Genomic DNA, 25441 nt, shown 5'->3' with positions numbered 1-25441 from the left:
GATGACCCTCCTTCAAGATGCACTTTGACATATACTGACAGGGCCCATGTCAAGAATATCAATAAAGTTGTGCAGGCCAATTGAAGACTGACTGTCAGACAGATAGCAGAAGGATGTAACATTTCAGTTGGTCATGTTATGATATGCTGTGAGAAGGAAACAGCCTGAAATGTGGTGAGACAATTCACGGCTCTTGCATCTTGATAATTGACCCACACATTCATCCTCGTTGGTGTGTGACTATTCCTCAAAAAATGAAATCACTATGCTGTCTCATCCACCATACTCTCCAGACTTGGCCCCTGTGGCCTTTTTTTTTATTTCCAAAGTTGAAAACCCCATTTGAAAGGATGAAGACTTGCAACGATAGACGAGATAAAAGAAAATTTGCAGGCGGCGCTTCACACTATTGTGCAGAAGGCACATAAAGACACCTTCTGGCAGTGGAAACGGCATTGGGAGCAGTGTATAAATTGTGGCGGAGAGTATTTCAAAGGAGACCATACACAATAAGTAAAAGGTAACCATAGAAAAATGTTGTGGACAAAGTTCTGGAATTTTTTGTGATGTGTCGACAGAAGTGCTGACACAGTGTGATTTGAGGGGGCCGCAATGCACGCTATAAACACACGAAGGATGGTGTGAGGTCTGAAACGGGATACGTAATGAATGCTATAAAGAAAAGTACGTAGCTTTTGGAATACTTAACTTTAATCCATCCTTGTTGTACATTGCTATTGACGATACAAATGAGACTCTTTAGATACAAGCTATGTAAGGCTAATGGCGCCTTGCTAGGTCGTAGCCATTGACTTAGCTGAAGGCTATTCTAACTACAGGGTCCGGCATAAAAAACTCCCCGATTCCAAAGTAACGTGCAGCGGACAGTAGAAGGAGCAGAGTGGTGGGGGGCGCGTCGTTAAGTAGCTGCCTATGTGCCGTTTTCAGTGTACGCCATGGCGTGATCTGGTGAACATCGTGCCTTCGTAGTGGAAGATTTTATTCAAAATGGTGAATCGCCTATTAATACTCAACGTGCTTTTCGCGTTCGCTTTGCGCTCGGACGACGGGACCCTGTTCCCGATAAGAAAACAATTTATTCTTGGGTTGCTAACTTTCGTGAGACAGGTTCCGCATTAAAAAGGAAACCACCTGGACGACCACGGACTGCAACAGGCCCCGGAAATGTTGATGCAGTTAGAGCTTCAGTTCAACAATCTCCTCGACGATCCGCTAAAAAGCATGCGGCAGCATTACGGATATCTGATCGAAGTGTGAGAAGAATCTTGCATCGAGATCTTAAAATGCATCCTTACAAAATTGTAACTACGCAGGAACTGAGTGAACGAGACTGTGGTGTCCGTGTAAGTTTGTGCCAAGACCTTCTTCGGAACATTCGTCCCAACGATATTGTGATTTTTTTCTGATGAAGCACACTTTCACCTTGCCGGAACAGTGAACAGCCAAAATTGCAGGTACTGGTGTGAACACAATCCCCAAGAACTTCATCAACGACCACTTCATAGCCCTAAAGTAACAGTATGGTGTGCTGTTTACAATTCCGGAGTGATCGGTCCTTACTTTTTCGAAGAAAATGACAGGAATTTAACCGTCAACAGTGAACGCTATTGTGCCATGCTCCGCGACTTTCTCCAACCGCAACTAAGGGAGCTTTTTGGTGAAATAGAGAACGTGTGGTTCCAGCAAGATGGTGCTACAGCCCACACAGCGCGGCAGTCACTGGCATTGGTGAAGGAAATGTTTCCTGGACATGTGATCTCGTTGCGTGGAGACATTGGCTGGCCCCCACGATCGCCGGACTTAACGCCCTGTGATTTCTTTCTTTGGGGCTATTTAAAAGCAAAAGTTTATGAACAACGTCCACAGTCTTTACGAGCCCTGAAAGAAGCAATTACACAAGAGGTTGAAGCTATTCCACCTGAAATGACTCAAAGAGTAATGAATAACTTCAGGGAAAGACTCAAACAGTGTGTCGACAGTGCAGGAAGCCATTTAAGGGATGTTTTATTTAAAAAGTAAGACCATAAGAGTATTTTCTAAAATGGCATAATATGTACTTTTATTTAGTATAAATAAAATTGTTCTACCTTATTTGGTTTTGTTTTTATTAGCTTTCCTTAAAGGGGAGGTTTTTCTGCCGGACCTTGTATCTGCTCTGCAAATGAGCGAGGCTTCGTCAGTGTGCATCGCCAGCTACGTCGTCCGTACAACTGGGGCGAGTGCTATCCCGTATCTCGAGACCTGCCTTGTGGTGGCGCTCGGTCTGCGATCACACAGTGACGACACGCGGGTCCGACATGTACTAATGGACCGCGGCCAATTTAAAACTACCACCTAGCAAGTGTGGTGTCTGGCGGTGACACCACATTTTGAACAGACCTTGTATAACATGTGCACAGGTACCAGCCTGTACAGTGGACACTGCACTGCACTGAAGAATCTTTAGCCCCATGCAGCATGCTTAATTATTTCTGTGAATGGAGTAATTGTATGAGAAAGAAAATTCACTTGAGAAAATTATAAAACTACAGTGAGACAGTGTGGCTGCTCAATGGGTGGAAATTAAGTACTGCAAATAGACAAGCATAAAAGTGTTATAAATCCATCCTATCTATTAGAACTGTTGGTTTCTTCCGTAGAGAGAAAAAAGGGATAGGTTGGAGAAGATTAGAAAGGAGGAGCTGGCCTTTCACACCACTTGCTGAGATGGCCTCATATGTTACAAGCACAAGAAAAGATAAAAACAAGGGTGGAACATGTTTAGTCAACTTCACAAGTGGAGTCCATCTCAGCCTGTATCTGACTAAGCTGCTGCAAGGGTTACTGTCAGCTTTATTGACCATGGAATTGAAATTCCTCAACAGAAATCTCACTCTGAAGGCAATCTTCCTTTATACTAAATAGTTACTTTTGGAATGAGTACGGAGGGGAATACATTTCTCACAACTGACAAATTTATTAATTGGGTAACCAGGTTTAACAAAGCCTTTTCCAATTGTCCAATTATGTACTTGCTATTCAAAGTCTGATTAATGACAACCCAATTCTTCTGTGTGTCACGCCTCAGAGAAGCTCTTCATTCTTGGCAAGCTCGGTATCGCAGACCTTCCTACAGGAAAAGCTCAGTAATGTAATGCACTGTGCTGCAACTGCCAGGACACACATTTCTGATGATGTAAGCACGTCAGGTGGCAGTCGGGTGTCCTTCATGACATCCTGGAGCACCTTGAACATAAAAGAATTCACAAACCAAATGCAAAGTACTATTAAATACATAACTAATTAATTTTAACAATATTTCATGTCACTGAGCATGTTATCAGTTAGTTAAAATGTCAAGGGTACAGTCATTCTACCTATTCATCTTACAATTATAAAATAATTCTGTTCCCTTACCCTCCCTTCACTTTGTAACCATCCGCATCCTATCCCATTTTCCTCTCTGAGGAAGGAAGTAACAGTTCTAAAGCTTGGATTGTGTTTTTTAATTATTGCCAGACCTGGAATTTTTCTTTCTGTACTAAAATAGTACTGGACAGCCATTGTATCTTCCAGAATGGTGTAAAACTGTTCGCTTGGTGTGCTTGCTACACCAGGTTACTTTTTACTGCTGCTGATTGTGTATGAGATGTGAGTGATGCTGTGTGTGGCACATTGTCAGCAAGTTTTTATAGTTAGTTGATTAATATGGTACTGCTTGCCAATAGCTCTGCAGTACTGTGCTTCTCACTCTGTTCCATTTCATGAACTCAGTACACGAATTCATGTTTGTGCTGTCAGTTTTGACTACCCTCAGCTATACATTACTATTTCTGTTATTGCACACTAGCATAGTTACAGAATGATGTGTTGTGAATGTAATGTGACTGACTGGCTGGAATGTCAGATGAATATTTATTTCATTTCATGTCCTGTAGATCCTGGTAGCGAGTGAATCGCAAGGATATGGAACGTGTGAGATTCTACGTAATTCAAATATAACTTGTATAAATACAATAAAAAGATACAATGTAAATAAAAATCAACTAAACAACAGCACAATCAATTAACAGAAAATTGTGTTTCACATGTTAAGGATGAGTAATGTATTTGTGATAGGAATGTATCAGATTGTACACAGTTGAAATATATCTTACATAAATAAAAGATACAATGTAAATAAGATATCAGCTAAACAGTAGCACATTCAGTTAACAGAACATTTTTGTTTCACATGTTAAGGATGTGTAATATATACAGGAGTAAAGATAAACTAAATATTCCAAAGGAAATACTAATAAATAATTTTCATATGCCTGTGATAGTACTCAGAATAAAATTAATTATAATAAGTTTACAACATTTACTAATTTAGTGATTATACACATTTTCTTTCACATATTCATCAACTGTATAAAAAGATTTCTCTATCAGGTACTCCTTGAGATTTTGTTTGAATGCTGGCAATCTTTTGTGAAGGCATTTGATGTGTAGCGGGAGAGCATTAAACAGCTTAATGCTGGAGTACTAAGCTCCTTTTTGGACCATAGTGAGGCTTTTCAGTTCAATGTGCAGACTGTTATTGGTTCTTGTGTTATAGTCATGAAATTGGATGTTATCTATGTAGATAGAAGGGTTTTTACAGACAAAGGCAACAAGGAAAAGATATAGCGTGAGGAGGTGGTAAGGATCCTCATCTTTCGAAACAAGCGCCTGCAAGTGTGCCTGTGATGGACACTACTCATTGTTCTAATGTTGTTGTTGTTGTTGTTGTTGGTTTTTTTTTTTTTTCAGTGAAAATTTTCTTTGCAAGAGGTTGGTTTCCCCAGAATATAATAGCATATGACATTAATGAATGAAAATAGCCGAAGTCCGAAGCCTTAATGGTGTCTACTTCAACCACTGAGGCAATAACCCGTAGTGATAATATTGCTGAGCTAAGTGTTTTATAATGGTGAAGAATGTGTGTTGACCAGTTACATTTGCTGTCTATATAAGCACCCAGGAATTTTGTAACCACAGCTTTTTGTATTTCTTGATGTCTGCACTTAATGTTAATTTCTTCCAAATTTCTTTGTGGAGTATGGGAATATCATATAAAGGGTTTTATCTGTATTGAGTGAAAGATCATTTGAAGAAAACCAGTTTACAATATCATTGAAAACTTTATTCGTAGTTTGTTCAAGATTGTTGTCTGTAAAATTGTCGGTTAGAATTGTAGTGTCATCTGCTAAAAGAGCAAATTTACTGTTTGTATCAGAACAAAGTGGGAGATCATTAATGAAGATGAGAAATAGCAGGGGATTCAAAACAGATCCTTGTGGCACATGACAACTTATTGAGCCCCACTCAGATGAGGCAGGTTCTCTGGATGAGCTATTCAGCATCACAGTCTGCTTTGGTCCTTTAGGTATGATTGGAGCCACGAACCAATGCTACTACCCAAACCGTAATATTCTGCCTTTTTCAAAAGGATTAGATGGTTTACACAATCAAGGGCTTTTGAGAGGTCACAAAAAATACCTACTGGAGACTTTTTTTGTTCATGGCTTCCAGAACTTGTCTGGAGAAACAGAATATTGCTTGTTCTGTAGAAAGAACAGCACAAAATCCAAACTGACTCTTGTTTAGGATATTGTGGAAGCTAAGATGATTGACAATCAACCTGTGCATGAGTTTTTCAATAAGTTTTGAAAAGATGGTTAAGAGGGAGATTGGGCAATAGTTTGTAACATTGTTTTTCTCACCTTTTTTAAAGAGTCGTGTCACTACAGCTAGTTTTATCCTGTCGGGGACTATTCCTTCTAGCAGAGATGTATTGAATATGTTGCATAAGACTGGACTTATATATTTATTGCACTATTTTACAGGAAATATTGTCCACACCAACAGACTTTTTATTTTTTAATGAGGTAATAATTCTTTCAATCTCTTTTACTGTAACATGAAGTAAGGATAATTGTGGGGGTCTGTTACTGATATCTTTCTGTAGAAGAGCCAGTGACTCGTCCACAGAACCTTTACAGACTGTTTTATCTGCTGCTGACGAAAAGTGCCCGCTGAAGATTTCTGCAACCATTTCTGGTTTCTTTACAATATTGGTACTTTGTTTAATTTCAATGGGTGTCCTGTGCCCCCCCCCCCCTCCCCTGCACTTTATTAGATTCCATATTGTTTTTATTTTGTTGTCAAGCTTATCAATTTCAGACTTAATGCACATGTTTTTTGACTTATTTACTACCTTCTTTAGGATGCTACAGTAAAGAGTGTAGCGCTGACATTTCTTTGGATCATTACAAGTTGTGCAGGATGTTTTTATCCCTGCAGTGATCCATGACTTATTGACAGTGCTTACGTGACTGTTTCTAATTGCTTGTTTTGGGAAATGTGGCTTCAAAGGTGACATAAATTCATTCAGAAATGTACTAGTGTTAATCCAGCTATCACTTAATGTGGTATATTCTTGTGAAACACATATACATTATTTTACCTATTATTGGAAATTTCCTTATAAGCTTTCAATATAGCATCAAAATGTTTTTAATGTTTATTGTACGACTGTTTCAATAAACTTTTAATCTATTAGGATTGAAAATAACGTACAATTCTGCTTGTGTCAAAAAGCTGAAAAATGATATTTTGTGGCTTGCACATTAGAGTACCTGTTATAACTATAAACCTTGTGTTATATATGCAGATTTATTTAACAAAGAGTTGGTCTTTTTGCAGGCTATTCCCAGGCGATACTTCTTTGAGCTGATGGCATTTCTTGCAGAGTTAGAGCTGGAAAAAGAAAAGTTGGAGGAATTTGCATCTTCAGAAGGCCAGGAAGACTTATTTAATTACTGTAATCGTCCTCGGAGAACTTTGTTGGAAGTTTTGCAGGACTTTCCCAATACTTCATCAAAAATCCCTCTCGATTATTTATTTGAGCTTTTTACACCTATTAAAGCGAGAGCATTCTCTATAGCTTCTTCACCCCATGTAAGTGAAATATTGTATAAGTTTTTAACCTTGCGTTTAATGTGTTAAAATTACACAATTATTTTAAACAATGGAATGTCCAGGTTGGAATCACAACAATATTATGAAAAGGATATATTGCTACTCACCACATAGAGGTGATGTTGAGTTGCACAAAGTCAAGACTTCCAATCAATTAAGCTTTTGGTCCAAAAGCCTTCTTTGGAAATAGAAAGCACACACACATTCACACAAGCATTACTCAAACACACATGCCCACTGTCTCTGCCGCAGTGGCCAGTTTGCGGGATACAACTGTTGGAGTAGGTGGTGGCAGTGGCAGCAGCAGCGGCGGCGGTAAGGAGGCATTGTGGGGTGTGGAAGAGGATGAGTGGTACCTGGGACTAGGGGGTAGGGGTGGGGAAAGGTGGTGTGCTGCCTGTTAGAGCATGCAGGAACATGGTGGGAACAGGAAAGAGCTGCTGTTACAAAGTTGGGGCACTGTGTTGGGGTAGGGGGAGGGGGCAGGAAAGAGAGAGAGGAGAGGAGAGAAGTAGAGATGGGGAAAGGAATAGTTGTTGCATTGACAGAATGGAAGGCGTGTGTAGTGCTGGAGTGAGACCAGGAAAGGTGATACGTAGGTGGAGGACTGTTACTGGCAAAGGTTAAGTCCAGAGGTATTGCAGGACAAAGGATACGTTGTACAGTGAGTAAGGATCTAGATGGTGCAGGCTGGTAAGCACTCCATCAAGTGAGGCACATCATGTTGGGCAACATGTTCAGCATCTGGGTGGCCTAGCTGTCCCTTGGCCATGGTTTGGTGGCAGCCATTCATGTGGACAGGCAGCCTTTGAGTTGTTGTAGTCGTGTAGAAAGCAGCATAGAGGTTGCAGCTTATTTTGTTAATCACTTGGATTTCACAGGTAGTTCTGACACTGGTAGGGTAGGAGATCCCTGCGACGTGACTGTAGTAGGTGGCGGTGGCGGTTGCGGCAGCGGTGAGGGGACGTGTGCAGCAGGTCTTGCATCTAGGTCTATTCCTGGGAGAACGAGTGGAGTGAGGACGGACAAGATTATTGCATAGGTTCAGTAGGATGTAGACTACTGCTATGGAAGGGATGGGGAGTATAGTGGGTAAGATATTCCTCATTTCAGGGCACAATGAGAGGTAGTCAAAACCCTGGCAGAGAATGTGATTCAGATGCTCCAGTCTTGGATGGTACTGAGTCATGAGAGGGATCCTTCGTGGCCAGATGATGGGAGTGTAGGATATGGTAGGTGAGTGGAGAGATAAGACAAAGATCTGTTTCTGAACAAGATTGGGAGGGTAATTTTGATCTTTGAAGGCCTCAGGGAGTTCCTTGGTACATTTGGAGAGAGACTGATCATTACTACAGGGGCAATGGCCATGGTAGCTTTGCTCCATGGAAGGGACTTCTAGCCATGGCCACAGAAGTGTGCATTTGGATGTCTGTACAGTTGTGTGTGTGTGTGTGTGTGTGTGTGTGTGTGTGTGTGTGTGTGTGTGTGTGTGTGTGTGACAGAGAGAGAGAGAGAGAGAGAGAGAGAGTGAGTGTGTGTGTTTGCCGAACAAAGGGCTGGTGCTCAAGGATTGGTGTGGGTGCTGTTTTCTGTTGCATGTTTCTGTGCTCAATGCATCACTTCCCAGAGCATGGGTGGATGCCTTTCCTGTATTTTACAAGTTGTTATTGTGCTTTATCTGATAAGTGAAATCTGTGATACGAAGTTCTGCAAAGGATATGTTGTTCTATTTTTGAATGTTTAGAAGTTGAAATGTATTAGCAACCAATCAAACTGTATAGCACCCTATTAGTGAATGAAGAAAATGTGAAAAAGTGATGGGAAATGTTCAATAATGGATGAAGAAATGTGCATGATGAAACTTCTCTCAACTGTCTGCCACTCATAAGAGATGTTTTGAAGAACGGAATTGTGCATGCCACCTGTTCATGAAGTACAATGAGTTCCTAGGCAGGAAATATTTTGGAAGTGATGATGACATGTAGACAAATGTAGACTGGCAATGGCAAGGAAAGCGTTTCTGAAGAAGAGAAATTTGTTAACATCAAGCATAGATTTAAGTGTCAGGAAGTCGTTTCTGAAAGTATTTGTATGGAGTGTAGCCATGTATGGAAGCGAAACATGGATGATAAATAGTTTGGACAAGAAGAGAATAGAAGCTTTCAAAATGTGGTGCTACAGAAGAATGCTGAAGATTAGATGGGTAGATCATATAACTAATGAGGAGGTACTGAATAGGATTGGGGAGAAGAGAAGTTTGTGGCACAATTTGAATAGAAGAAGGGATTGGTTGGGAGGACATGTTCTGAGGCATCAAGGGATCACCAATTTAGTATTGGAGGGCAGTGTGGAGGGTAAAAATCATAGAGGGAGACAAAGAGATGAATACACTAAACAGATACAGAAGGATGTAGGTTGCAGTAGGTACTGGGAGATGAAGAAGCTTGCACAGGATAGAGTAGCATGGAGAGCTGCATCGAACCAGTCTCAGGACTGAAGACAACAACAACAACAACAACAACAGATGACATGCAGAATACAGTGAACAAATGGGTTAGTGGACTTTTAGCAGCCGATATATGGGAATTTTAACCTCAAGAAAAAATATAATGAACCCTTAAATAATGGCGGTGAATGTGTATAGAAATATGAGTGACAGACAATAAGCTGCATTTGGTAAAGTACACAACATGGCCATGGCGTACCTCTTCGAGGCACGCAGATGGGACGAGGTCCTTTTCACTCGTCTTCACATAGGACACAGCCCTATGACTTGTGGGATTTATGCTTCAGCATAAGGACGATCCAATGTGTGATGCTTGTGGTGTACAGTAGAGTAATGCACGGTGCTGGTTTCAGCCTGCCCAGCCCGTGTCTTGCAGCATGACCTCTATGGGTTGTGGGCCATTTTACCGGGCCTGCCGGACTAGCAGGCTGAGCGCAGACTACCAGGCGAGCCAGCGAGCTGACAGGCCAACCTGTCAACTTAGCACCCCATTGCATCAAGCACCCTGCTTGCGGTACTGCTGCAGCTGTCTGCCTGTGCTGTGACATGTCTTGCATCTGTTTGAAATGTCTTAAGATACACGGGGAGAGAATGACTCATTCACATTTTGTTATGTGATTACTATGAGTCTATTCACTGCTACAATAACTGTGATTTTAAGAACTCCATTCTACAAAAAAGCAATGCCTTTAATTCTGCTAGCATATGTTTGATTTGTGCTGTTTGAAACTTAAGACACATAATTACAAGAATCTATCCACAATAAATATATTCTGAAATTGTTACTAGTGTCACAAGCACTCTTATAACGTGTGTAGATACTGTAACAGACTGAAACTAAATAAAATCTGGTATTACAAGGAAGCATGCAGTGCCCTTCTTTTCACATTTTTTTTTCATTGTAGATAGGCCTTGTAGTCAAAGCTCTGTCTTTTATGATTTTTAGCCATGAAATGAACATAAAAAAATGCTGAAACTAATGCGTCAGTTAATTGGATAGACGACCAATGAAAATCCAATATTGATATTCAGTACTGTAATAAGAACTGAAAATTTAAAACTTTATTTTAATGTTCAGCTGTGAGAATTTCTCCCCTGCTCCACTCCTCTCTTTTTCAGGTCCACTGTCTCCCCCCTGCCCTGTCTGCACCCTGCTCCCTGCTCCACAGCCAGACAGTGCTATATGCTCTGCCAGACAGTGCTCTTCTCTCGCACCCCCCCCCTCCCCCCCCCGCCCCCGCCCCTGTCCCCCGTACCCTGTTATGGCTCCCCCTCCACTGCAGATTGGTGCTTTTACTCAATGCGAGAGTTGCATTCTAGCCACACGTGTAACAGTGTGTTGTCTGTGACTATCTGTGACTCAATGTATCATCTTTATGATGAGTAACAATCTATCCTTTTCATAATATTGTTGATATTCCAATGTAGACCTTCCATTGTGTTATGAGTATTTGATTATTTCTCTTCCATTAAGTTACAACTCAGCACCAAATTCATTTTATCAATTGAGGAGAGACCAGAAGACTATTCTGTAATTTTGTTTAGAGCTGGTCAGGCAAATTTTATCATAATTGTTAATCAATCACATTGTCTTCTAGATTGATAATTTCCAAAGACACTCTTTAGCATTAGGGTCTGTGATTTTATCTTGACTTATTACTAATGCAAGAAATAGCTGTTATTTTATTAGAAGAGTTTGAAGAAAAATAATTAACTTCACCAAACAAAACAACAGTATAACCAATAAGCAAATTCCTATTATATTCTGAATAACTTTTCAGGGATAACATCATCATTATTCTTCGCAATATTTCAGTTCCCCTTATCCAAGTACTAGTAGGGTTAGGAGTTACGTGAATGCAGTAATAAGAAAGCAGTTATTTCCTTTCTCCACAGTGATTCTCTTCAAATAAGATAGCTTACATAAATTGTCTTTTTTTTTTTTTGGGACAAAGATGTCATTGCTAATCAAAATTCAACTCCATATCTCTGTTATGATTGATGGATAAGAAATAACATATCCAGATCCATACACTTCTAATGTGCACTCAAGGGTATGTTAAGCAGAAGTGTTGCAAAATCAGAAATCTTTCATTTAGTTTTGTTTTACAATAGTCTTTTAGAGAATCATGACGATGTATTCAATATGTCTTTCGAGCATCAGCGTTCACATGATGTCATATACTGCATTTATTTATATGTATAGTTTCCTACATTTATCTGTTGTTTTTGTTGGTAGCGAGGTTTTTTAAAAACTTCAGAGTTAGCACTTTTGATGCAGCTGTGTTCACAGTAACCATATCCTCACTGGATATTCTGTCTTCAGAAGTCCTTTTGATGTTGTTCTGTTTCTGATGTATTAGTACAGCAGCCACTGCACCACTAATCAGCCTGAAGTTATCAAATAAATGAGTTGTAACTTATAAGAACAGTTACTGTTATTGACACCATCCTCACCATAATGTTCACCATAAGTAGAGTCTAAGAATATTCTGTCACTAACACTGAGGCACTAACACACAGAATGGGTAAAACAGTGAAAAACAAATTTCATTATCATTGTTGAAATGACTTGATGTGATCCAGACTGTTTACATTCTTGGACAAGTGCATGCATTTCTGAATCACAGGGTAAACTGTAAATGAGGAAGTTCTCAGTACAAGGAGATGTTTGTGGTGACAGAAAGTAATTTGAAAATTATTGTAATTAATTGAAATGACTCTTTCTGATGTGAGCAGATGTTTGTGTTTACACTGCCAGGACAATGATCCTCAGAGTAAATGAAGTAAACAAATAATTAAATTTACTGCATTGTTTAACTCTGTTTCATTTTCACTAAGAAATCAGTTCACGGAATTAGAATAATGTGACATGAAGAGTGATTTCTTCATAGATATACTGTAAGTGAAAACCATTATGTTTAAAATTACACAGTACTAAGTGTCTCACCTCGTGAAAGCTTGTGCTACCTACCAATATCCCAGTCAAACTGTTGGGGGGGGGGAAGCCTATACCTCGCGAAAAGTGAGGTAGAATATTTTATTTATTAAACATGTTTGTATGGTTGTAAAGACTGGAAAACCAAATTTTCTCACCAAAAATTGTTTGCTAAACTATCTTCAGTAAAAAAAAAAAAAATTAAATATTGGACTCTTTTTCGCCTTCTTCAAAAATCTGTTTCTTGTGTGTATAGCACTTTGGTGTCTGTTTCCTTTTCAAAAGGTTGTAAAACTGTGAAGAACCAAGATCCAGCGTCTGAGTCAGTTCCTCATGTAAGTTGATGTGTAGAAGAGCATGCTCCTGCTGAAAAGCAGGTTTTAAATATTCTTCCATTTGCAAGAACTGCAGTGGAGTCAACTGTGAAAGCATGCCGCAATTTTTATATGAAGAAAATGGAGAAGTGTTAGTTTCTATGGAAATTGAGGAAACAGATGTCAAAATCAACATACTAGAAGAGGCTGACTTACTGTTGGAAGGAGAGGTTGATCCGGGGCCCAATCCATCTTCTTGTGCTGGTTCTTCTAACTCAAGGCATTTATGGTGACATCAAGGAACATGGCCAGTTGAAACATTGGAAGTGACTCATATATCTACCTCAAGTGCACGAAAGGTTGAACTACACTGTCAGAAGTGATGATAGTAATAAATGTTTACATATTACCACATTTTCAATTATAATAAAGCTACATAGTTTTCATTTGTATCACACGGTTTCTTCATGCAAGTATAATTAGTGACCTATTTTGCCTTGCCTGTTTCAGCAAATGATAGTTATTTTTCTGTCATATATCTAAAAACAAAGATGATGTAACTTACCAAACGAAAGCGTTGGTATGTTGATAAACACACAAACACACACACAAAATTCAAGCTTTCGCAACCTAAGGTTGCTTCATCAGGAAAGAGGGAAGGAGAGGAAAAGACAAAAGGATCTGGGTTTTAAGGGAGGGAGTAAGGAGTCATTCCAATCCCCGGAGCGGAAAGACTTACCTTAGGGGGAAAAAAGGACAGGTACACACTCGCGCTCGCGCACACATATCCATCCGCACATACACAGACACAAGCAAACATTTCGTTTGGTAAGTTACATCATCTTTCTTTTTAGATATATTTTTCCCACGTGGAATGTTTCCCTCTGTTATATTCATATCATTATTTTTCTGTCATTTGTTTTTTAATATAGAAACATAAAGAGTAAATGATGTAGTTTTATAAATGTGTGTGAGTCAGAGCTGAGACACCCAGGAGCTTAATTTCGGCTAGTGATGTATGAATTACAATTGATAAGAGTCCAGAAATCACCCAATTGCACATGGAGTAGATGTACTGCAAAGTGAGATGTTCAATTCCAGTGTATAACATAATATATATTTCTAGTATGTAAACAGAGCTGAAATAAAAGTAGTCAAAACCAAGGTATATTGCCATTTTGCACATAATTCGAGAAACTGATACTTTTAATGAACTGTAGTGCCCTGGGTATTGGGTGCAGGAAAAAAATTGGAATACTTAAATTTTTAGATAATTTTTTGCTCGTTTTAAAAAGAAAATAAATGTCAAACATTTTTTAAAACTTCAAAAAATTCAAAATTTTTCAACTATCGAAAATTTACCCAGCATAATTTTTGTTGGAAAAACTGTCTTCAAATGTTTCAACAATATGAATGAGTTAAAAACAAGTTATATCTACTATTCGACTAGACTACAATTCTGTCTTTTACACTCTAAATCTCTTCAAGCACATTTTCCTTTACATACAATTAACTATTACATATTCTTATACATATTCATCATTAGTGACAACTTTGTTACAGGGTCATCCTAATGAAGTTCATATTCTTGTGGCAGTAGTCAAATATCGCACAAAATTATTGGCTCCACGTCTGGGCCTTTGCTCCAATTGGATTGCAACATTAAATTTGAATCAAAGAATACCTGTATGGGTAAAGAAAGGCTCCTTCCAATTTCCTTCAGACACAGTAAGTTGAAACTACATTGATCTATATTTTAGGTGTTAATTAAAATTTGTAAAATGCTTGTAACCGCTTGCTTCCTCTTTACCCACCATATACGTCAGTTCATATTTGCTGGTGTGCACTCACTTTTGGCCTGCACCTTCTCCCCTCTCCCACTACGTTACATATAAAAATATGTGCTGTCGCCTTGCAGAAACATGACATATTAAAGTGGTGTGCAAAAAAGACGATGGGTGTTGGGGCAATGCGCAATAGCAAGAAGCAGTGTACTACATAATGCTTCTGCCAATAGCATCATTCTTCTGCATCATTCTGGACCACATGTTTCAGGGTGCATGAAGAACATTTAGTGCTGATTTTAATGTTCATTTAGGTACAGTGAGGTTACTTAGCCACTATAGTATTCATTAGGGATGGTATAAAGCAAACACGAGTGTTACATTAAGAAGCAGCAGTGATAGTTTCCTGAGCATGTAAATTCTGCTAAGCAGATTCAGAAGCAGAAAGAATGGCTGACGGCTGGGTGTAACGCTCACCCCTGCCTCTGCGTTGCCAATTGCCAGGGTAGTCAGTTGCTGGAGTGTGAGGCAAGGGACAAAAACAGAACACACACTGGCGATGCCACAAGATATTCTCTCTCTCTCTCTCTCTCTCTCTCTCTCTCTCTCTCTCTCTCTCTCTGCAGAACGCATTGAACTGTTGCCTTTTTACGTGCACCCAGTTTTTGTAGGAATCATCCCTGCATTCATTTGTAGTGACTTGAGAGGACTATTGAATTCACAGATCAGGCTGACTATCAGAGTGACCAAGTTTATATACAATTTATGTGGACAATAGTTTTGTACTTTTGAGTATGTTTTTGAGTATGTTTTAGTGAGTTACAGTCACCACAGAGCAATTAAGTGGAAAGGCTCTCACAAGTGGCCAGCATTGTGTACTATTCTATATCTTTTAGTTAATTTTATTTGCGTAATGTATTTAAGTAGAACTAAAACAATGGAAAATCTGGAAACTAAAGTATTCCTGCAAGGAAGAGCAACATTTTGGAAGAAGAAAGTCTTAAACTTAGATTTTAAAACCTCCAGTTTGTCACTCAGAAATTTAAGCCCTTGTTCATTTATCCATTCAGTAATTCATGCATCATGTTTCATTGATATCATCGACAAAAACCCTCAGGGATGTGGAACAAGTCAATTTATTGATAAGAATAGATTAGGGGCAGTGCACTATGATGTCTTACATCGTGCCTACCAGTAAGTAATAGAAGGCAAGGAGTAATTATCTCCTCAAAGGTAACAAATTATCAATCAAAATCCCGGATAGTTGCACAAGGTGGCACTCAAGGCTCTATTCTCACTTCTATTATTTTTTCTGTTATATGTTAAATATTTGAAAATTCTGAAGCAGAAAACCATTGACTGCATAATAGCTGAGAAACAAGGATCCTCTAAATTGTTTGACTCTGAACAAGGCAAAAGTCCATTATTTAAAATCCTGGAACAACTAACAGTACCTTCTGTGAGATAATATTTGGCTGAATAATATCAGAATTATTTATTTGAAATCATTCATATAGTACTAGAAACAAAGATATGGCAATGAAAATAATCAATTTTCATTGACGTTCATTGGTCAAAATTGTGTGCCAAGATTGCACAATATATCAGAATTAAAAACTTCAACAGAATAAATGACAGAAATATTCTGCACGCGAAGTTAGGTCTACTGAAAAAGAATCTGCATGATACCCCAATACAGAAATGTTATCACTTCATAAAAGAGTGCATGAAGGATGAATGAATAACTTTTGATGTCACTGATCATTAGCCTTATGTAAATATAACCTCATTTGTGGAAAAAAAATCAACTTTAGAAAACTGTCCCATCTCTTTAGATAATTATAAGCAAAGTATATTTCATGTATTTTCCTGTATCCTAATCAGATAATTAACAAATGAATGAAATGAGACAAAAAAATTGCTGTTCATCTTAAACTACCAAAAGAGAAGCAACCAAAGAAATTTATTTTGTGCACCGTATTAGCACTATATCGCTCAATATTGTGTGTCCTTATTCCAGCTAAATGTGTGAACATGTTGCTATTTTTCGAAGAAAATAGCTACCTACATCGAATAACAGAAGCCTGTTTACAGTACACTATAACTTGTAAATAGTCTTCATTGGTTTGCCACCAGATGACGTTGTGCGAATTCCACAATATTTCCTCGGAGCAACTGTCCAACAGCTTCAGGTGGTTGAACCTTGCTGGTGGACAGGTACAGCTGACAGTATCTGCACGTTGGCACCCCGTACATAGAACACACACGTGAAGAACGCGCAGGTGCAAAAATCACACATGTGCAGTTATTTACAGATAGGTGGCGCATACTTGAGTGCCTTCCAGTGAAAATCGCAGAGTGGCCCTCGTGCGCGTGCACTGTATGCTATGTTTACTAATAGTGTGGCCAGACATTACTCACTAAAAAACCATACAAGATCAATGTTATGATGGGCCTGTTATTGAAAAATCTTGATTTAGTAACAGCCAATGCAGGGATCTAGCCTGTGCTCAGTTGAAATCCCACATCCCTGTTGATGAGATTATCAGCTGTACGGATATGTATTGCTTCCTTAACGACGCAGTCCCAGAAAGATGATGCTGGGTATAAAACTTCCATCATCTCATAAATCATGCGATGTCCTGTATTCAGATAGTGTTACCAAATTCCCAACTTCCCTGGTTGGCGTAGATATGTATGACACTGATGTTCATCACAGCGCTCTGGTACTGTGTGACATATCTGGCCTATATATACCGCCCCACATTGACAAGGAATCGTATACACACCACATTTCCTCAGGCCAAGATCGTCCTTAACCGAACCCAACGAATCCCTCAGTGTTGCAGATGGTAGAAAAACACATTTAATGTCATGTCTACCAATGCCTCTTCTGATTCTTGACGACATGGCACCAAAATACAGGAAGAAGGCCAAAGTGGTGGGTGTCTTTGTATCTTCATTCTGGCCCATGGATTGAACTTGCTTGGGCCTGAATGCATTACGTGTCTGTCTTTCAGAATAACCATTATGTCGAAACAGTCTTCAAATGTTGTATCTCACTTGATAGGCTTTCAGGATTAGATACTATACACGCACTATGAACTAACATACGTAATGTACTACCGCATTGTGCATGGTGATAGCAGGTTGTGGCCTGCAAATATAGATCTGTATGCATTGGCTTGCATTAGATGCTTTGTCCCAAGGTTCAATCTGCTTTCCCTCATACCAAAACACCAAGAAAAGGTAAAGTACCATCTTTTACTACTTTCATTGTGATGTTTATATTCGTATGGAGTGAATTTAAATGCTGAAGAAACTTAGGTAGAGTATCAAGTCCATGTGTCCACACCACAAACGCATCATCCACATACTGCAAAAAAACAAGAGGGTTTGAGTGTGTCTGACTGTAGTGCTTTTTCTTCAAAGTCCTCCATGAAATAATTCCCCACCACAGAAGACGGAAGAAATTCTACTGTGTTTCTCTTGTGCACAGAATACAATAACAAGATATACAAACTGCTTGATGATTCTGCGTACACTAAATTAAAAAATGATCTGATGGGTAGGATCCAGAGAAAGACTTCGGAACTCATCAGGAAGAGCTTGACTCCAGCACAAGTCACCTAGGGTTTGTGTCAACAGAATGTATTTCCTCCTACACTCTATGGCCTACGCAAGATCCACAAGAATGGGGTGCCTCTCTGTCCCACTGTAAGTAACATAGGAGCACCTACTTATTTTGTTGCTAAATGTTTGACATCACTATTGGGAGTTCTCGTAGGCAAGTGTGGTAATCACATTCGAAACTCTGAGGATTTCATAGGTCACCTGAAAACACTTAGATCGCAATCGTTGGATCTCTTAGTAAGTTTTGATGTTGTGTCTTTATTTACAAAGGTGCTGTTGGAGGACTCTCTGAGCTCATTAGCAAGAATTTTCTAGAGGACATAGTGGCATTATTTAAACATGTGCTTACTTCAACATACTTCTTATTTCATGACCAATATTTTGAACAAGTTGATTGTGTTGCAATGGGAAGTCCTCTGTCTTCTGTGATGGCCAGTTGTTTTATGGAGGACTTCGAAGAAAAATCACTGCAGTCAGCCACCCTCAAACCCCCTTTTTTTTAGTGGTATGTGGATGAGATGTTTGTGGTGTGGCCACATGGACTTGGTACTCTTCTTACGTTTCTTCAGCATTTGAATTCCCTTCATCCAAATATAAACTTCACAAAGGAAATCCAAAAGGAGGTACTTTACCTTTTCTTGATGTTTTGGTATGAAGGAAACCAGATGGAACCTTGGGACGTAGCATCTGCCACAAGCCAACACGTACATACCCATTTTTGCAGGTCACAAGCTGCCATCACGTTGCACAATGCGATAGGCATTACGTTAGTTCATAGAGTGTTTGTGGTATCTGATCCTGAAAGCCTATTGAATGAGGTACAACATTTGAAAATAGTGTTCTGACAAAATGCTTATTCTGAGAGGCAGATTCGTAATGCATTCAGGCCCAAGCTAGTTGTCCATGGAGCAGAATGAAGATACAAAGACACCCACCACTTTGGCCTTCTTCCTGTATTTTGCTGCCGTATCGTCAAGAATTGGAAGAGGCCTCGGAAGACATGACATTAAATGTGCTTTTTGACCATCTGCAAAACCGAGAAACCTGTTGGGTTCGGTTAAGGATGATCTTGGCCTGAGGAAACTTGGTGTGTATAATATTCCTTGTCAGTATTTGGCGGCATATATGGGCCAGACATGTCCCACAGTGCAAGAACGCTTCGATGAACATCAGTGTCATACGTGTATACACCAACCAGGAAAGTCGGGAATTGGAGAACACTGTCTGAATACAGCACATCACATGATTTATGAAAAGACGGAAGTTTAATCCCCAGCATCATCTTTCTGGGACTGCGTCATTAAGGAAGCAATACATATCCGGACAGCTGATAATCTCATCAACAGGGTTGCGGGATTTCAACTGAGCAAAGCCTAGAACCCTGAATTGGCTGCTAATTAAATCTCAATGATAAAATCAAGATTTTTCGATAACAAACCCATCATAACATTGGTCTAGTATGGTTTTTTAGTGAGTAATGTCTGGCCGCACTGTTAGTAAATACAGCATACAGTGCACGCGCAAGAGGGGCTTCTGCGATTTTCAGCAGAAGGCATTTGAGTATGTCACCATCCATCTGTAAATCATTGCGCATGCGTGATTTCTGCACCTGCACATTCTTCACGCTCGTGTTCTATATACAGGGGAGTTAACGTGTGGATACCACTGGTCATAGCCCCCTGCTGGCCCAGGGGTTAGAATAGGCCCTAGGTGTTCCTACCTGTCATAAGAGGCAACTAAAAGGAGTCTTACACCTTTCGACCTTTATGTGATGGTTCCCTGTAGGGTTTGACCTCCATTTTTCAAAATGTTCCAGAAGAGCAAGCCAATTGGGGAAGGGCGCCTTACATGGTGCGTCGTGTCCATCGTGCATCGAGATCCTGAGCCCACTTTCTCATCGTGGCATTGTAGTCCCACTCATCCTCCATCTCATGAGTGAGGACACCTTCCTGAGTGTGTTTCCTCCACCCACTATGCAGTGTCATTTTCTGTGCCAACCAAGACCATGGACTTCTTTGCACCTCATTTCCAGCACAGTAGCCAGTCCATTGTGGTGAAGCCGCCATGTACTCTGGTGGTTGTAGCCCCCTGACTACACAGGGATCACTCTGCTGATACCTGCGCTGTTAACTCCCCACGTATGCCAAGGAGTAGATGCCCATCACCCTGGGGCATTGGGACTCCCGGCAATGGCCATCCTGCCAGGTGGCCTTTGCTGTGACTGGGTGGTGCCTATGGGGAGGGCCCCTGGTCAGTGTGGGTGGCATCAGGGTGGAAGACGCGCGATGAAGCATACCACCTCATCACTTGCTGCTGATCAAACACCAGCAGTCTTGTAAGTGTTCCAAGTCTCAGTACAGTGCCAGGAAGTATGGTCCTAAATCATTCCCCTCCCTGGCCATACCATGGGAGGAATACATGGCTACGGATGGCAGTGAACCTTATTCGCCCCGGTACCTCATATGTACAAGAACTGATGGGGACTCATTTGTCTCAATGAAGCCTCAATTTTTATAGAGCATTTTGAGGACAATTTTGAGGAGATGGAGGGCTTGTCCAAAATGCAGTCACGGGCATTACTCGCTTGTGACAAGCTGGGGGATGTTTCCGCTACCATCATGCCTCTTAAGAGCTTAAATATGGTCCAGGATATTATATTCCACAGGGACCTTCTTTTGCAGTCTGACAACAAGCCGCGCACCAACTTAGAGCAATGAGGAGTTCATGTCATCTGGCTCATCCATCGGGGCCTGAAAGATAATCAGGTTGCCACCGGTGCCTTCATCTTGGCCTTCAGGGGTGACACATTACTCGAGAAGGTCAAGGTGGTGGTCTACCTCTGTGATGTCAAGCCATATATCCCTCCCCCAATGCAGTGCTGGAAGTTCAGCCATATGTCTTCCCACATCACATGTCAAGATTGTGGACATCCATCGCATCCCAGTACTCCACGTGCCCCGCCTCCCATCTGTGTCAACTGTGAAGAGCATCATTCCCCTTGCTCACCAGACTGCAGGATTTTACAGCGAGAAAGGAAAATCATGGAATACAAGACCCTGTACCAACTGACTTACACTGAGGCCAAGAGAAAATTTGATTGCCTACATCCTGTGGCTATGACTCCTTCTTATGCCGCCGCTAAGAGAGTTCTGTGAGTTCCTGTTGGTTTCCAGAGCCAGAAGACTACACCTGCCCCCTTGATGGTGGGGGACACTTCCCTCCCTGTTGCTTCCTCACCACCTACCTCGAGAGCACTGTCCCCCCAACCATCGGGGACACCAGTCCCCACTTCTCAGCCGGAGAAGCTTAAGTCTTCTTCGGCTCATCTTTCTAGGAAGCGGTCCCTTGGGTCACTCCCTTCCCAGGTTTCTGCTAGTGGGAAAGATGACACCTGCCAGTGGCTGAAGTGCCCAAAAGCAGCTGGTCGTAGGGCTTCACGATCATCTCCAGTCCCGGAGACTGAATCAGTGAAGGTCTTCCAGCCACAGAAACCCAAGGATCAGTGAGAGAAATCCAGAAAGAAGACCCCCCAAGACCAAGGGAATTGCTGTGGCACCCACACCACCGCTGCCTACAAGCTCTGCGTCTGAGGGTGATGTGAAGATCCTATTGTCCACTAAGGACCTACATCTCCCCAGACTCTCAGACACAATGGATATAGCCTGTTCAGGAAATCAGTCGGTGGCAGCAGGTGACTCTCAGGCGTTGACTGCCTCATTGGGTGTTTCATGCCTTCTCAATCTCATGATCATGTCATCCTCCAGTGGAATTGCAGCGGTTTTTTCCACCACCTGGCTGATCTATGGCATCTGTTAAGCTTTACACCTGCTTTTTGCACTGCCCTCCAGGAAACCCGGTTTCCGGCAGTGCGGACCCCTGCCTTGTGACTATAATAGTGTGTCAGGTGGAGTTTGCGTTTTGGTCCTGAACTCTGTATGTAGTGAACCTGTGCTCCTTCAAACTCCTCTTGAAGCTGTGGCTGTCAGGATACGGACGATGCAAGAAATAACTGTCTGCAACATATATCTCTCTCCAGATGGTGCGGTACCTCTGAATGTATTGGCTGCTCTGATTGATCAACTCCCTAAACCTTTCCTACTTTCGGGAGATTTTATTGCCCACAACCCCTTGTGGGGTATCACCATGCTTGCTGGCTGTGGCAGAGATGTTGAACATTTACTGTCCCAACTCGACCTCTGCCTCTTAAATACTAGGGCCGCCACACATTTCAGTGTGGCTCATGGTAGTTACTTGGCCATTGATTTATCAATTTGCAGCCCAGGACGTCTCCCATCTATTCACTGGAGAGTAGATGACGACCTGTGTGGTAGTGAACACTTACCTATCTTCCTGTCACTCCCCTGGCATCGTGCCCATGGACGCCTACCCAGATGGGCTTTAAACAAGGCAGACTGGGTAGCCTTCACCTCTGCTGTCACCGTTGAATCTCCCCCATGTAGTGCCATTGATGTTGTGATTGAGCAGGTCACTACAATGATAATTTCTGTGGCGAAAAACGCAATCCCTTGTTCTCTGGGGTGCCCCTGGCAAAAGACAGTGCCTTGGTGGTCACCGGAAGTTGCTGAAGCAATTAGAAAGCATTGGCGAGCTCTACAGCGACCTAAGTGGCACCCTTTCCTAGAGCACCTAATAGCCTTTAAGCAACTCCATGCCCGCATTCGCCTGCTTATAAATCGACGGAAACAGGAGTGTTGGGAGAGGTACATGTCGACCATTGGGTGTCATACATCACCTTCCCAAGTCTGGACGAAGATCAGACATCTTTTTGGGTAATAGATCCCAAAAAGTGTCCCTGGCATTAACATCAATGGCGTGCTCTCTGCCAATGCAGACCCGATTGCCGAACACTTTGCTGAGCACTGTGCTCGAGCCTCTGCGTCGGAGAACTACCCCTCAGCCTTTCCCACCCTCAAACGGCAGATGGAAAGGAAAGTCCTCTCATGCACTACAAACCACAGTGAGCCCTATAATGCCCCATTTACAGAGTGGGAGCTCCTCAGTGTCCTTGTACATTGCCCCGACACAGCTCCTGGGCTGGATCGGTTCCACAGTCAGATGACTACATCTCTCATCTGACTGCAAGCGACATCTCCTCGTCATCTTCAACCAGATCTGGTGCGATGTCATCTTTCCATTGTAATGGCAGGAGAGCACCATCGTTCCAGTGCTAATACCCGGTAAAAATCTGCTTCATGTGGATAGCTATCGGCCCATCAGCCTCACCGAAGTTCTCTGTAAGCTGCTGGAATGTGTGGTGAGTTGGCAGTTGGGTTGGGTTCTAGAGTCATGTGGCCTACTGGCTCCATGTCAGGGCGGCGTCCGCCAGGGTCACTCTACCATTGATAATCTTATGTCCCTCGAGTCTGCCATCCGAACATCCTTTTCCAGACGCCAAAACCTGGTTGCCGTCTCTTTTGACTTTACGTAAAGCATATGGCACGACCTGGCGACATCATACCCTTACCACTTTGCATGAGTGGGGTCTCCAGGACCCGCTCCCGATTTTTATCCAAAACTTCCTGCCACTCCGTACATTTCAGTATCCAAGTTGGTGACTCCCATAGTCCCCCCCCCCCCCCCCCCCCCTCCACGTATTCAGGAGAAAGGTGTTCCGCAGGGCTCCATATTAAGTGTATCTCAATTTTTAGTGGCCATTAACAGCCTAGCAGTAACTGTAGCTCCTCTGGTCTCCCCTTCTCTGTATGCTGATGCCGTCTGCATTTGTATTGCTCCTCCAGTACTGGTGTTGCTGAGTGGCGACTACAGGGAGCCATTCACAAGGCGCAGTCATGGATTCTAGCCCACAACTTCCAGTTTTCAGCCGTAAAGTCATTTGTCATGCACTTCTGTCAGTATTGTACTGTCCACTCGGAACCTGAACTTTGTTTTAATGATGATCCACTCACTGTAGTGGAGATGTATCGATTCTTAGGACTGGTTTTCGACACCCAATTGACTTGGCTGCTACACCTTTGTCAGCTTAAGCAGGAGCGCTGGCAGCACTTCAATGCTCTCCACTGCCTGAGCAACTCCAACTGGGGTGTGGATCACTCTATGCTGCTGCAGCGCTACAGAGCCCTTGTTCAATCCCGCCTTGACTATGGGAGACTGGTTTACAGTTCAGCAGCACCATCAGCATTGCGTTTACTCCACCCAGTGCACCACTGGCATTCGCCTAGCAATGGGAGCTTTTAGAAGAGTCCGGTGACCAGCGTCCTGGTGGAGGCCGGAGTCCCTCCATTGCAGATTCGACGTACACAACTTCTCACCAGTTATGTTGCACACATTTGTAGTTCTCCTGAAAATCTGAATTACCATCTCCTTCTCCCAACAGCGGCAGTTCATCTCCTGCATCGGCACCCCTGGTCAGGGCTCATGATTGCGGTTCATGTGTGATCCCTTCTCTCCAAACTGGATTCCTTCCCTTCACCACATCTACTTCAGATCCATTCACACACACCTCCATGGTGTACACCTTGGCGAAGCTTCATCTGGACCTTTTACGTGGCCCTAAGGACTCCCTTAACCCCGCCGCTATCCGCTGTCACCTCCTCTCGATTCATGACGTGTTCCATGGCTCTGAAGTTGTTTACACCGGTGGCTGATGGTGACGTTGGCTTCGCCATGTCCACAAAGGCTATATTGAACAGCATTCCTTGCCTGCTGGCTGCAGTGTATTCACTGCAGAGCTTGTGGCCATATCTCGTGCACTTCAGTACATCCGTTCCTGTTCTGGTGAGTCTTTTCTTCTCTGTTTTGACTCCCTGAGCAGATTACAAGTAGTGAACATCCAGGAGTCCATCTCTGCCCTGTAACGGTCCAGTTGTTCAGTGGTGTTTGTGTGGACCCCAGGACGTGTTGGAATCCCAGACAATGAACTTGCTGACAGGCTGGCCAAAAAGGCTATGCAGAAACTGCTCCTGGAGATGGGCATCTCTGAAACTGACGTGCGTTCTGTCTTACGCTGCAAGGTTTTTTGGCTTTGGGAGACGGAGTGGCATAACAGTATGCACAAGAAACTGCGTGTCATTAAGGAGACTGTGAATGTGTGGAAGTCTTCTGTGAGGGATTGTCGCAGGGAATCAGTTGTCCTTTGTCGGCTGTGCGTTGGCCATATGTGGCTCACACATGGTTACCTCCTCCATCGTGAGGACCCACCTCAGTGTCGCTGTCTCTCCCAAATGACAGTCGTTCACCTCTTGCTGGACTGCCCACTCTTAGCTGCTCTGTGGTGGACTTC

At 42.0% G+C, this 25441-nt stretch overlaps 1 protein-coding gene across 2 annotated transcripts in view; it reads left to right on the top strand.

The window, feature by feature from the left end:
• Nucleotides 1-25441, top strand: part of LOC124607088 (NADPH-dependent diflavin oxidoreductase 1) — a 76698-nt gene that overhangs the window by 28177 nt on the left and 23080 nt on the right. For both annotated transcript variants that reach the window (XM_047139277.1, XM_047139278.1), the window contains exons 6-7: nucleotides 6730-6984; nucleotides 14327-14491. In XM_047139277.1, the coding sequence (XP_046995233.1) occupies nucleotides 6730-6984; nucleotides 14327-14491 (420 nt within the window). The remainder of the gene's footprint in view (nucleotides 1-6729; nucleotides 6985-14326; nucleotides 14492-25441) is intronic.

This window comes from Schistocerca americana, chromosome 3 (genome assembly GCF_021461395.2).
Source record: "Schistocerca americana isolate TAMUIC-IGC-003095 chromosome 3, iqSchAmer2.1, whole genome shotgun sequence".
Taxonomy (NCBI): domain Eukaryota; kingdom Metazoa; phylum Arthropoda; class Insecta; order Orthoptera; family Acrididae; genus Schistocerca; species Schistocerca americana.
This window is presented reverse-complemented; position numbering and strand designations above follow the sequence as displayed.